The sequence below is a fragment of the Oncorhynchus keta genome, unplaced genomic scaffold (assembly GCF_023373465.1).
Source record: "Oncorhynchus keta strain PuntledgeMale-10-30-2019 unplaced genomic scaffold, Oket_V2 Un_contig_406_pilon_pilon, whole genome shotgun sequence".
NCBI lineage: Eukaryota > Metazoa > Chordata > Actinopteri > Salmoniformes > Salmonidae > Oncorhynchus > Oncorhynchus keta.
The window spans coordinates 43,607-55,732 of record NW_026287584.1 but is presented as its reverse complement, the minus strand read 5'-3'; the positions used below and the strand labels follow the sequence as shown (position 1 = coordinate 55,732).

The 12,126-nt window shown below is 42.9% G+C and overlaps 2 protein-coding genes, 1 long non-coding RNA gene and 1 other non-coding gene across 7 annotated transcripts; 2 read left to right on the top strand and 2 right to left on the bottom strand.

The window, feature by feature from the left end:
* Positions 1–326: 326 nt before the first annotated feature.
* On the top strand, positions 327–3,367 carry ino80c (INO80 complex subunit C). The gene is made up of 5 exons (XM_052509180.1): positions 327–658; positions 1,921–2,037; positions 2,148–2,259; positions 2,450–2,517; positions 2,654–3,367. The coding sequence occupies exons 1-5, from the start codon at positions 440–442 to the stop codon at positions 2,783–2,785; spliced, it is 648 nt and encodes a 215-aa protein (XP_052365140.1). The 5' UTR covers positions 327–439; the 3' UTR covers positions 2,786–3,367.
* Positions 3,368–3,638: 271 nt separating this feature from the next.
* trnat-ugu (transfer RNA threonine (anticodon UGU)) lies at positions 3,639–3,711 on the bottom strand. Its single transcript has one exon. It is a non-coding gene; the product is annotated as a tRNA-Thr (tRNA).
* Positions 3,712–4,777: 1,066 nt separating this feature from the next.
* LOC118376537 (uncharacterized) lies at positions 4,778–5,392 on the bottom strand. The gene is made up of 2 exons (XR_004824050.2): positions 5,230–5,392; positions 4,778–5,143 (listed from the first exon to the last, which is right to left on the bottom strand). It is a non-coding gene; the product is annotated as an uncharacterized LOC118376537 (long non-coding RNA).
* Positions 5,393–5,583: 191 nt separating this feature from the next.
* Positions 5,584–12,101, top strand: LOC118376539 (H-2 class II histocompatibility antigen, E-S beta chain-like). Of its 4 annotated transcripts, XM_052509178.1 has the most exons (7): positions 5,584–5,851; positions 6,065–6,329; positions 6,446–6,727; positions 10,958–11,230; positions 11,356–11,637; positions 11,751–11,864; positions 11,954–12,101. In XM_052509178.1, the coding sequence occupies exons 2-7, from the start codon at positions 6,071–6,073 to the stop codon at positions 12,007–12,009; spliced, it is 1,266 nt and encodes a 421-aa protein (XP_052365138.1). In that variant the 5' UTR covers positions 5,584–5,851; positions 6,065–6,070; the 3' UTR covers positions 12,010–12,101. The 4 variants fall into 4 exon arrangements, with proteins under 4 accessions (XP_052365138.1, XP_052365137.1, XP_052365136.1 ...); XM_052509177.1 differs by having other exon boundaries at positions 6,091–6,329; positions 11,751–12,034; XM_052509176.1 differs by having other exon boundaries at positions 11,751–12,034.
* Positions 12,102–12,126: the final 25 nt, after the last annotated feature.

The following is a 12,126-nucleotide window of genomic DNA, read 5'->3' as shown; positions in this document are numbered from 1 at the left end:
ATACTTTAAACGCATGGTTTCCAGGTGTTTGATGCCATTCCATTTGCTATGTTCTCCCCTCAGCAGCAGCCACTGACGTGATTGTACTGCAGAAGAGTTACAAGCTGTTTGTGATAGTGTCCTGTCCTACCAGGCTGTTGGCCTGGTGTAGGATCAGATGGGGTCCTGTGGTGGTGGTGAGGGTGTTGGGTTAGTTGGTAGGGAAATTCTTCACAGCATAATGAATTAATAATGCAGAATAGTAGGCTGACAAACAGCCAAACAGTAGGTGGCGGCAAAAAACACTAGTAGGTTGTAGTCTGCCACAAAACCTGACAGAAGAAGGCGGTTAGAACTAGTTTTGACCCGGAAGTGATTACGCGAAAAATATTTTCAATGACAGTAGAACATGTGTTATGAACATTTCAACCGTCTTTTTGCGTAAATCATTTACAGAGAAATGGCTTCTCCGAACCATAGCCCGGGTGTAGAAGGGGCGGTCAGGGTAACGGCTTCGCCAGCTGGTAAAGTACAGACGTTGGTTTTGGCTTCTAGCCTGGCCGGGCTCCGCGGTAAGAAGAGACCTGCTAACACCGCCACCTCTCCTGCTGTACTCGCCAGTGGGAACAACAGCAAGAAGAAGAAATGTCAGCCCATCGCAAACCCAACACAAGCACAGGTAGTTTCCCCGAAGCTCGCTAGTTAGTTAGCTAGCTTGAAAGCTACTACATACGCAGAGGAATAGACAGACCAATTAATTTTTTAAAATCTGATTTCGATGATACAGTAACAATACTTTTGTTGGTCGTGGTAAGGGGTCCTCCCCCATTACAAAAATACAGTTAAATCAAATTGTATTTGTCGCATGCGCCGAATACAACAGGTGTAGGTAGACCTTACAGTGAAATGATTACTTACAAGCCCTTAACCAACAATGTTTTAAGAAGTTAAGTAAAACATAGAAAATCAAAGTAACAAATAATTAAACCGCAGCAGTAAAATAACAATATCAATATAATAAATAAATATCAAGTAACAATATACAGGGGGTACCGGTACAGAGTCAATGTGCGTGGGCACCGGTTAGTTGAGGTAATTGAGATAATATGTACATGTAGGTAGAGTTAAAGTGACTATGTATAGGTAATAAACAGAGAGTATCAGCAGTGTAAAAGAGGGGTCTGGGTAGCCCTTTGATTAGCTGTTCAGGAGTCTTATGGATTGGGGGTAGAAGCTGTTATGAAGCCTTTTGGACCTAGGCTTGAGGTAGTACAGAGAACAGTCCATGACTAGGGTGCCCGGTTAAAGCCTCACTTCACCACTTTTTAACCTCGTATTCATCATCTCCAGATCAGTCCCAGTGAAAACTATGATCTACGATCTGCAGTCAAACTCTAATCTCTTTTTTGTTTTTCTAAACACCAAAGATCACTCAAAAAACTTGAAAAGTAGGGAGATTACATAATGGTTGTAATGCTGGCTGCACTTTGTCCAAACTGGTTGATCTAGCTAGTTATGTAACAGCTGAGCTGTCCCCTGGGCCAAGTTCAGTTGCCAAACAACGTTGCAGATAGAAATGCCATGAATAGAGCCTACACGATCACTTATTTTACATGTCAGAGAGGCATGTTGTATAAACATAGTGTAACAGTATAACTTTAGTCCGTCCCCTCGCCCATACCCGGGCTCAAGCCAGGGACCCTCTGCACACATCAACAACTGACACCCACGAAGCATTGTTACCCATCCCTCCACAAAAGCCATGGCCCTTGCAGAGCAAGGGGAACCACTACTTCAAGGTCTCAGAGCAAGTGACGTCACCGATTGAAACGCTATTAGCGTGCACCACCGCTAACTAGCTAGTCATTTCACATCCGTTACACTGGCATATTTCTATCTAAACATTCCAAAATGTTGCATCCTGCTAAACTGACCCTGTAGGTGACTGCAGTGGAGGCGGTGTCTGAGGGGAAGGCAGTGGGTGTGTCTGACGCTGTAGGTCCAGCCACAACGGAACCAGCAGCCAAACCGCTGCCCTTCAAAGACCCAATATTTGTGGTGAGCAGACTGGGGGGGGAACACTTGTGAAATGATAACTGGTTGATAGAGCATTTTCTGTCTTTCCCTCACTTGTCTTCGCCTCACTCCTCTCTCCCCCCTTTTTACAGCATTCAGGGATAGGGGGAGCTGCAGCAGGAAAAAAGAACCGGACCTGGAAAAACCTGAAACAGATTCTGGCAGTGGAACGGACTCTACCCTGGAAGATCAATGACCCCAATTGTGAGTGTGTCTGAAAGATGTTTGGGGTCAATGTTTCTGCTTTGAAAGATGATTACAGTGAAAATGAATACCCATTTTGGGGATTTTAAGCTACTATAAGCTACTTCTCTGTGCAGTATTACACATGACCTGATTCTTTCTGAGCCTTCTCTGATTGCCTGAATTTGACCTTTGAGCCTGCTGTGTTCAGACTACAGCATCGATGCCCCTCCCTCCCTGAAGCCAGCCAAGAAATACTCAGACATCTCTGGACTCCCCGTGAGTAACTGACACACACACAGTCTTCACACATGTTTATGGACTCTCTGTGAGCTGTTGTCATTTTGTATGTGTTGTTAGGTGAACTACACACACACACACTCACTCTGCATTATGCTATGTGTCCATGTGTCAGGCGAACTACACTGACCCCCAGACCAAGCTGAGGTTCACGTCATCTGAGGAGTTCTCCTTCCTGCGCCTGCTCCCCACTGACGCCGTCACCGGTTACCTGGCGCTCCGCAAGGCCACCTGCATTGTACCCTGACCGCAAGGCCTGCTGGGAGATGGGAGTTCAGCGTATGTCTGTCATGGCCTGGGAGGGACATTGACCATTATGGGGAACAATGTCTAGGAGGTGTCAGACTCTCAGGGAGAGGGACCAACAGGTACTGTTACAGAGAGAGGATCCAATGGATACCTTTGGTCCCCTTTCGACAACAAGGGAAGCGCCTCTAGTGTCGAGAGACTATCACTCCCAATCTGGCTGACGTCATGATGGGGATGTCTACACAGACATTTTGAGCTAGCTACTGTCTACTTAGATATTTTGAGCTAACTACTGTCTACACAGACCTTTTGAGCTAACTACTGTCTACACAGACCTTTTGAGCTAGCTACTGTCTACACATCTGAGTTGGCTGTCTACAGGAAAAACAATAGAGTGAATAACTTGACCTTACTATGATGATTGCTCCTTGATCTGTCTGAAATCATATTTGTGTTTTATGTTGCTGTATGATGATAGTGTTGCTACTTGTTTTATCTGCCCTCTGTAAGATAACACTCAACATATTGTTACCTGTTTTTTAATGTATTTAAAAAACTAAATACTTATCATCCTTAATGAGCCAACTAGTTGTGCCACATTCTGTAATCACCTGCTGTAATGAGATTTGACATCTTTAAAAGATGACTTTCTCTTTCAGACGCTGTTATCTTTTTGCTTGGGAGCAAAACTGGGAGATGAAGTAGAGTACAGACTTCCTAATGTGTTTTCCAGGGCTGTGTTAGTTTGAGTTGCTGGCTAAATGTAGAGAGCAACAGTACAATGGCTGCTGCTGTGTGACAACAGGTGCTACTGGTCTCAGGGTCACAAATCAGCTGGGCCAAAATATGTCAGGCCCCAGCGAGAATTGAACTCGCGACCCCTGGTTTACAAGACCAGTGCTCTAACCACTGAGCTATGGAGCCTTACTTGTATAGCAACACAGAGAATATGCTATTTAATTACCACACCCCTACTGGCTACAATGCAGATGCCACACCTCAGTAATATGTCAGACTCCTTATATAAATACAAGTAACGATAGCTGCCGGTATGATCCCACAAAGCCTTCCGAACCACCATTGTAAATGATATCAAGTGAGTACCACATTGAGATATACTAAGACCCAAGACAAGGTTTAGGCTTATCAATGACAGTTGGGCAGAAAGATTACACCGAGCTACCCAGAGAGACACAAGATAATGCTGGATCTCTGCTTGTCTTTGTTATCATCCAGTCTAGTTTGAACCGTGAACTGTGTTTGACCATTCAGACAGCTTTGATTATGAAATTCTTGACTGGGCCAGGAAAAACAAGATTTCAAAGGGTTTATCAAAAAGCTAATAGAAGACTGGATTTATCCTGCCTTCTAATATAGAGAAATACAGTAGGTGACGTGACAGTGCCTCCTGGTGGTATAAAGTGTTTAAAACAAGATCATAAACTGTGGTTCAAGTCCTGAATTGGCTGACAGTCGTGGTATATCAGACTATATACCACTGGTATGATAACATCTATTTTTACTGCTTCAGTTACGTTGGTAACCAGTTTATAATAGCAATAAGTCACCTTGGTGGTTATTATTGCAGAAGAACAGCTCTTGCCGTGGTATATTATTGGCCATATGCTTACACCCCTTTGCCTTATTGCTTAAATATAGTGCCAGAGTCCTCTATAAACGTTGCTACGCACAGAAGGCGTACGTCACTTTAAGCAAAATGATTTATAAAAAATAAAAACTTGACGGGAGAATGTGCGGTCCTCCATGGACACACACAAACTCGAGAAATGAGAAACTACGACTCCGATGGCAGAAGGATGGAAACTCAAGAAACGCTTTGAAATTAATACCAATGTGTGAAATAAATGGAAATACTACCTCATGGTATGAGTTACCTGGAGTTCACACACACACACACACACGAAATACACGATTTAGGGTCAATACAAACGGAGATATGTTTTTGCAAAGAACCCCTCATGTTGTACAGTTTAATCGGGAATCTTTTAATTGGATCTGTAATTATTAAACAATACATGCATGTTATGAAATGATTTGGCGAGAGCGACTTATCAGAGACCAGCAAGATCTACTGGCCAATGATAAGGAGTGGCTTATGAGCTGGTTCCCATTACCAAGAGCTGTTCTCTTGGATCTGTGTTGTAGTGGGCCCAGCTTTACAGAGAAGCGCCAGCACAAACAAAGTTAATAGCGTTGATGGTGTCTCTGCGTTTGCAGGACTGCATCTGTGAGGACACGGCCGCTGGAGGGTAGTGACTCACAAGGTGCAGTGGAGACGCCGGGGCTGGGGGCACTCAACTCCTGCTCCACCACCGACCCCACTGGAACACGCAGACTAAAAACAATAGAATGTGTAAATGTTTAAACAACTTGAATGCATCTGCTTTATTCTTTTCAAACGTGTGAATACTATTTACGTACCTGGATCATCCGGTGTTTCTTTCTTTCTTTCTATTTTCTTTCTTCATCCTCCCCTACAAGAACTTCCATTTCACACTGGGTGAAATGTTTCTTTTTATTGCCTTTCTGTCGAGATTTGTTGTCATGCAGTCAGTATGGAGGAATATCAATTAGTGGCGTTTCACTGACTATTTATAGGCACCTATGGCGGTTAAAAGGGTGGGACAAGACGCTCGCTCACGTGCGCCAAATGTCGAGTTGATTGTGATTTCTAACGGAAAACCGGCGTGGGACGTGCATACGCACTGTTAAAAATCAGAATATTTTTGTATGTAAGCACTTTCTGTATTTTGTCCGTACGCCACCTTTTGACGTGAATCCCCCGCCCAGTTTTATAAATGAGGCATCTGGTCTAAACTGTTTCCTCCTGGATACAGAGTGAGAGTGACATAAATGTTCTGATTGGTTCTAGTCTAGGTAATGCATGTTCAGCAGTAGTATCTGTAAACGAGAGGAAGGACCAGCACTGGAGTTGTCAGTGCCTTGTTCTCGGCAAAGTTCTCCCACACGCTCACGAACTGAGAGATGAACCTCTCTGTGGCTATTGTCGTTCTTACTGCGGTCGTCTGCACTTCGGCAGAAAGTAAGTCTTTTATTGATTTTAATGCCATTTGAATTAGGGCCAGGGTCATATTAATTTATTCAAGGTACTGGGTATATGAAGTGTGATAACGGTTTAAAATAGACTTTGAACCAGTATTTGGTTCAATCACTTTGTAAAGATTGAAGCTGATGTAAATGATTTGGTGTATTTATCACTCAACTGAACTTGTATGTTATCTGTTTGGGTTTCCAGTTCCTCATGAGACCGTCTATGTGCAGGGCTGTCTTGAGAAGACAAAGGTGGAGGCGGAGGCAGAGCTTCAGGTGGATGGGGAGGAAGTGGTACATGCTGACTTCCAGAGTGGACAGGAAGTTTGGACATTGCCCAGAGTTCCTGGGGCCATTCCCAAGCTCCACTGTTCGTAACTTCTACAAGAATGCCGTTAAAGGCAGACGATTGTGTCAGGATGCCTTGGCTCTTTGGATATTAGAAGAAAAGTGTCCACCTGAGGTAAAAGGTAAAGAGCAAATCAACTTTATGACAATAATTAAAACGAAGATGAAAAGTGAAATTTCTGTATTACAGTGAGAGATTGATTTTAAAGCTATTGGTTGTATCCCATCCCCCCCCCAGATGCCCCTGAGAGCACCATCTACCCCAGGGCTGAGGAGGTGCTGGGGGTGGAGAACACCCTAATCTGCTTTGCCAATCATTTCTACCCCCCGCCTGTCAAAATCCACTGGACCAAGAGTGGCCTGGAGGTGACTGAGGGAGCGTCTCTCAGTCGGTACTATCCTAATAAAGATGGAACGTTCCACCAGTTCTCCAGCCTGAGTTTCACTCCACAGGAGGGGGATGTCTATGCCTGCACTGTGGAGCACACAGCCTTGGAGGACCCCAAAACCAGGTTCTGGGGTGAGAAACCTCCAGGGTGACCTCCAGGGTGTTCCCACCTTTTCTTTTGGAGAGGGGGTACGCCAGTGCAAATAATATTATTAACTACTCTGTAACGGTTACATTTTTTGCCTGTCAATAAAATCTTGATTTTTTTTTCGGAAAACAATCAAAGGTATCATAAATATGCACCCAACCTGAGACGTTTAATAATAATAGACACATGAATGGATCACATTCATTAATTGTTCCCGTCTTTTACATTGTACACTGCAAATGGGTAATTCCCCCCTCTGTCATCAATACTTACATGATCAAACTTTAATGTCATTTCACCATTTACTACTAACTATCAGTTGTGTGGTAAACAGGAGGAAGTGTGAAGTTTTTCTACAATGTATTGAAACTGTGAGTGAGAATGGGAGAGCATGTCTGAGCTATTGTGGGACCAATACCATAGAAACTCAAACAAGACTGTAAAGTAGTAGGTTGGTTAATATTTACACACAGTGACAGAAATAAGAGTTTTATCGTATGCAATAATTGGTATGGGACTTTGCCTGGTGTCAAATCAATAATCATAAACAGGGTCGGTAGGTTACTTTCTAAATGTAATCCGTTACTAGTTAAGTGTCATTGTAATCCGTAGCGTAACTTGTGAATTACCCAAACTAACAGATTACGTTCAGTTACTTTTGAATTACTTTCCCTTTAAAGAGGCGTTAGAAAAAGACAAAGGATCCATCCAACACATTTGGTGTGTCAGTGGTCTCTGACTTGTGGTCATACTCGCTCAGGCGGACAAACTTAAACTTGCACAATTTTTCAACGCTGAATTGAATGAAATTGAGAAAACAAAGTGTCAATGTATTTTTTCACAAACATCGATTCTGAATTTAAAAGTAATTCGAGATGTAATCTAGTTTTTCAAAAGAATTTGTAATCTGATTGCAATATTTTAGCTGGTAATGTAATTACACAGTCATGAATTGCAGTGCTTTGTGATATGCTTAGTGAGAGAGAGAGCATAGCAATATTATAACCAATTACTTCCTGAAAGACTTTAGAGCTGTTTCACTACTGGACTGACATTGGTCCATCCAATCTGATTCCTCATTCTGTTCCATTCCGTTATAGACACAGGCCAACATGAACCATATAGAGACACAGAAGGAGGTATCAAACTCTGTTCTCGTTCTGAGAAGTAAACATGTCTGTGCTGAATCTCTCGTCCATCCACCTATTGCTTCTCTTCTCCTCTCTGTCTGGAGTAGGTGAGTAAAAATCTGCTCCTGTCCTATAGATGTGATCAGGTTTGACAGGAACCACAGAATGACTTTGAATTGATCAAGATACACAAAGTTAGTCCGAAGTCTCAGTTATCGTCTTGAGCTTTGCAAAATGACTGCCATTATAGACACTTGTAGTGGTGAGATAGTCAACATTAATGCTGTTGTTTGTGGTCTCTGTACAGAGAGACTGAAGGGATTGAAGTCTAGTGGTGAGATAGTCAACATTAATGCTGTTGTTTGTGGTCTCTGTACAGAGAGACTGAAGGGATTGAAGTCTAGTGGTGAGATAGTCAACATTAATGCTGTTGTTTGTGGTCTCTGTACAGAGAGACTGAAGGGATTGAAGTCTAGTGGTGAGATAGTCAACATTAATGCTGTTGTTTGTGGTCTCTGTACAGAGAGACTGAAGGAACTGAAGTCTAGTGGTGAGATAGTCAACATTAATGCTGTTGTTTGTAGTCTCTGTACAGAGAGACTGAAGGAACTGAAGTCTAGTTTTTTTATTTATTTTTTATTTCACCTTTATTTAACCAGGTAGGCTAGTTGAGAACAAGTGGTGAGATAGTCAACATTAATGCTGTTGTTTGTGGTCTCTGTACAGAGAGACTGAAGGGATTGAAGTCTAGTGGTGAGATAGTCAACATTAATGCTGTTGTTTGTGGTCTCTGTACAGAGAGACTGAAGGGATTGAAGTCTAGTGGTGGAATAATCACCCACTTGTGATACATGAGTAAAAATATAGATACCTTTTTAATAGAAAGTTACTCAAGTAAAAGTGGAAGTCACCCAGTAAAATACTACTTCAGTAAACGTCTAAAAGTATTTGGTTCTAAATATACTTAAGTATCAAAGTAAATATAATTTCTAAAATATGCTTAAATATCAAAAGTAAAAGTGTAAATAATTTCAAATTCCTTATATTATGCAAAGCAGACGGCACCATTTTCTTGTTTTTAAAATTGACAGATATCCAGGGGCGCACTCCAACACTCAGACATCATTTACAAATGACGCATTTGTGTTTAGTGAGTCTGCCAGATCAGAGGCAGTAGATGACCATGTGTTCTCTTGACAAGTGCGTGAATTGGACCATGTTCCTGTCCTGCTAAGCATTCAAAATGTAACGAATAATTTTGGGTGTCAGGGAAAATGTACGGAGTGAAAAGTACATTCTTTTCTTTAGGAATAACTCCAATATGTATTGATATAATTTCACAGGATTTGTTTCTGGATGGAAGCTGTAGAGATTGGTAAGAAATGGCCAAAAGTAGCCAAATATCTTATTCATCCATTTGAGTTTTTTTTAAACATTACATGACCTGGTATGATGGTGGGTTGATCAGTTATACAGTTTAAAGCTGTTGTTTTTGCTGGGGATTTTGCCCAAATTTGACTTTTAAAGTAACTGTCCAGTGTTTCCAGATTTCTATGAAATTTGATATATAATTAATTACAATAAGTGTGAAACTGTTTTCCATTCAGGTTTGGAATGGTGTGGGTGTACCCCAACAACAGAATGGTGTGGGTGTACCCCAACAACAGAATGGTGTGGGTGTACCCCAACAACAGAATGGTCTGGGTGTACCCCAACAACAGAATGGTCTGGGTGTACCCCAACAACAGAATGGTGTGGGTGTACCCCAACAACAGAATGGTGTGGGTGTACCCCAACAACAGAATGGTGTGGGTGTACCCCAACAACAGAATGGTGTGGGTGTACCCCAACAACAGAATGGTGTGGGTGTACCCCATCAACAGAATGGTGTGGGTGTACCCCATCAACAGAATGGTGTGGGTGTACCCCATCAACAGAATGGTGTGGGTGTACCCCATCAACAGAATGGTGTGGGTGTACCCCATCAACAGAATGGTGTGGGTGTACCCCGTCAACAGAATGGTGTGGGTGTACCCCATCAACAGAATGGTGTGGGTGTACCCCAACAGAATGGTGTGGGTGTACCCCATCAACAGAATGGTGTGGGTGTACCCCATGGTGTGGGTGTACCCCGTCAGAATGGTGTGGGTGTACCCCATCAACAGAATGGTGTGGGTGGGAATGGTGTGGGTGTACCCCATCAACAGAATGGTGTGGGTGTACCCCGTCAACAGAATGGTGTGGGTGTACCCCGTCAACAGAATGGTGTGGGTGTACCCCGTCAACAGAATGGTGTGGGTGTACCCCATCAACAGAATGGTGTGGGTGTACCCCATCAACAGAATGGTGTGGGTGTACCCCATCAACAGAATGGTGTGGGTGTACCCCATCAAAAGAATGGTGTGGGTGTACCCCATCAACAGAATGAGTTAACAGAATATTCACTTTTAAAAGGGAGATTTTCACTGGACAGTTACTTTAAAATGGCAACATTTTCTCTCAGCCTCATGTCAAAATGTGTAGAGTAGCAGGAAACCTGCTTTAAAACTGAAGGGAAAAAATCTGAAGAATAGCATGAGATGAGCTATAAAATAGCATTTTTTTTCTCTGTCCAAAATGTGTAGAATTGCAAGAAATCACATTAAACTTCAAAATTGTCTCTGATTCATGACAAAATGTGTAGAATAGCAGTATAAAGCTGCAAAATGTTCTCTTAGCTGTTTCCCCCCCCCCCAAAGTTTGTTTTCCCTAAAAATGATATTCATTTTTTTTTATCTTGGGGGGAGGGGCCTTCAACTTTCCACTTATACTGTGTTTTCAAAATACCCCTCCAAAATACCCCCCTCCAATATCTACACTACAATTTCACCCTTGATTTAAGTAGTGGCCAAAGTGTGTCATCCTCTGCGTTCTTGTAATCGTGCACTGATGAAATCGTGCACTAAACATGTTTGTATTTTGATAAAGAATTATTCCATCTTATATTTCTATAGACAAAGATACATAAAGAGTGAAATCCACATTATGATAGAAGAGAAACGAGACCTCCAGATCTCATCTTGTTTGTGACTGTTTATTTGACAGATGGCTATTTTGGACACTTTGAGATGAGGTGTCGGTTCAGCTCCGAGGAGCCCCGTGATATTGAGTTTCTGCTGCAGGTCTACGGCAACAAGAAGTTACTGGGACAATACAACAGCACAACAGAGAAATGTACGGTCTACACACAATGGATGAAGAACTTCACTGAAACGGCCTGCAAAGGCCCTGCTTTTCTGGCCGCGAGGAGAGACGAAATGAGGAAATACTGCAGCAGCAACGTTCCTGTGGTGTATGGGTACTTACTAGATAAGGCAGGTGAGTGAATGAGTACATACTTAATGGTAGTGATAAGGAGGAGTACATACTAGATGAGATAGATGAACATCATGAAAAAGCATGAGGCGAGCCCTGAAGAACCTAGTATGTTCTTCCCTCTCCAGTTGAGCCCTACATCAAGCTGAGGTCAGTGGAGCCGTTCAGTATCAGACATCTGGCCATGCTCGTGTGCAGCGCCTACGACTTCTACCCCAAACCCATCAGAGTGATGTGGCTGAGGGACGGACAGGAAGTGACCTCAAATGTGACTTCCACAGAGGAGCTGGTCAATGGGGATTGGACCTACCAGATCCACTCGCACCTGGAGTACACACCCACACCTGGAGAGAGAATCGCCTGTATGGTGGAGCACTTCAGCCTCACTGAGCCCAAACTGTATGACTGGGGTAAGTGTGTGTGTGGACTTGGAGTGTCTGAATGAGATACGAGTGCTTGGGAGGGAGGGTTTATAAGTCTATTTATTATAAGATGTATGTCTTAATTGTCTGTGTGATTACAGACCCCTCCATGCCGGGTCCTGAGAAGAATAAGATGGTGATCGGGGCCTGTGGGCTGCTGCTGGGGGTGGTCTTTATAGCAGCTGGACTGATCTACTACATGAAGAAATCTACTGGTGAGGAGACAGGCTATTCTATGTCAAACCAACCAAATACTTTAAGTCCAAATTTGAAATGCAACTTTATCTTTTTCGTTCACTTTCAGAAGGACGAGTGTTGGTGCCGACCATGGCGCTGCCAGAAAGTTATGGCACCATCTAGTGGTTCACACCAGTCTTCCTTCTGAAGGTTGTGATCTGAACCCACTTAATTAGTCTGGGTACCAGTCTTTTTAGCTAACATTCCACTCCTTGTTGCCTTTTCCGTGACATATGCCAA

Bases quoted from the DNA above. Each gene is read 5' to 3' on its own strand.
- ino80c (XM_052509180.1), top strand. From the start codon at position 440: ATGGCTTCTCCGAACCATAGCCCGGGTGTAGAAGGGGCGGTCAGGGTA. The intron at 659-1,920 runs GTAGTTTCCCCG...CTGACCCTGTAG, and splicing joins CAAACCCAACACAAGCACAG to GTGACTGCAGTGGAGGCGGT. The intron at 2,038-2,147 runs GTGAGCAGACTG...CCCTTTTTACAG, and splicing joins TCAAAGACCCAATATTTGTG to CATTCAGGGATAGGGGGAGC.
- LOC118376539 (XM_052509176.1), top strand. From the start codon at position 6,071: ATGAGACCGTCTATGTGCAGGGCTGTCTTGAGAAGACAAAGGTGGAGG. The intron at 6,728-10,957 runs GTGAGAAACCTC...TTTATTTGACAG, and splicing joins CCCCAAAACCAGGTTCTGGG to ATGGCTATTTTGGACACTTT. The intron at 11,231-11,355 runs GTGAGTGAATGA...TTCCCTCTCCAG, and splicing joins GTACTTACTAGATAAGGCAG to TTGAGCCCTACATCAAGCTG.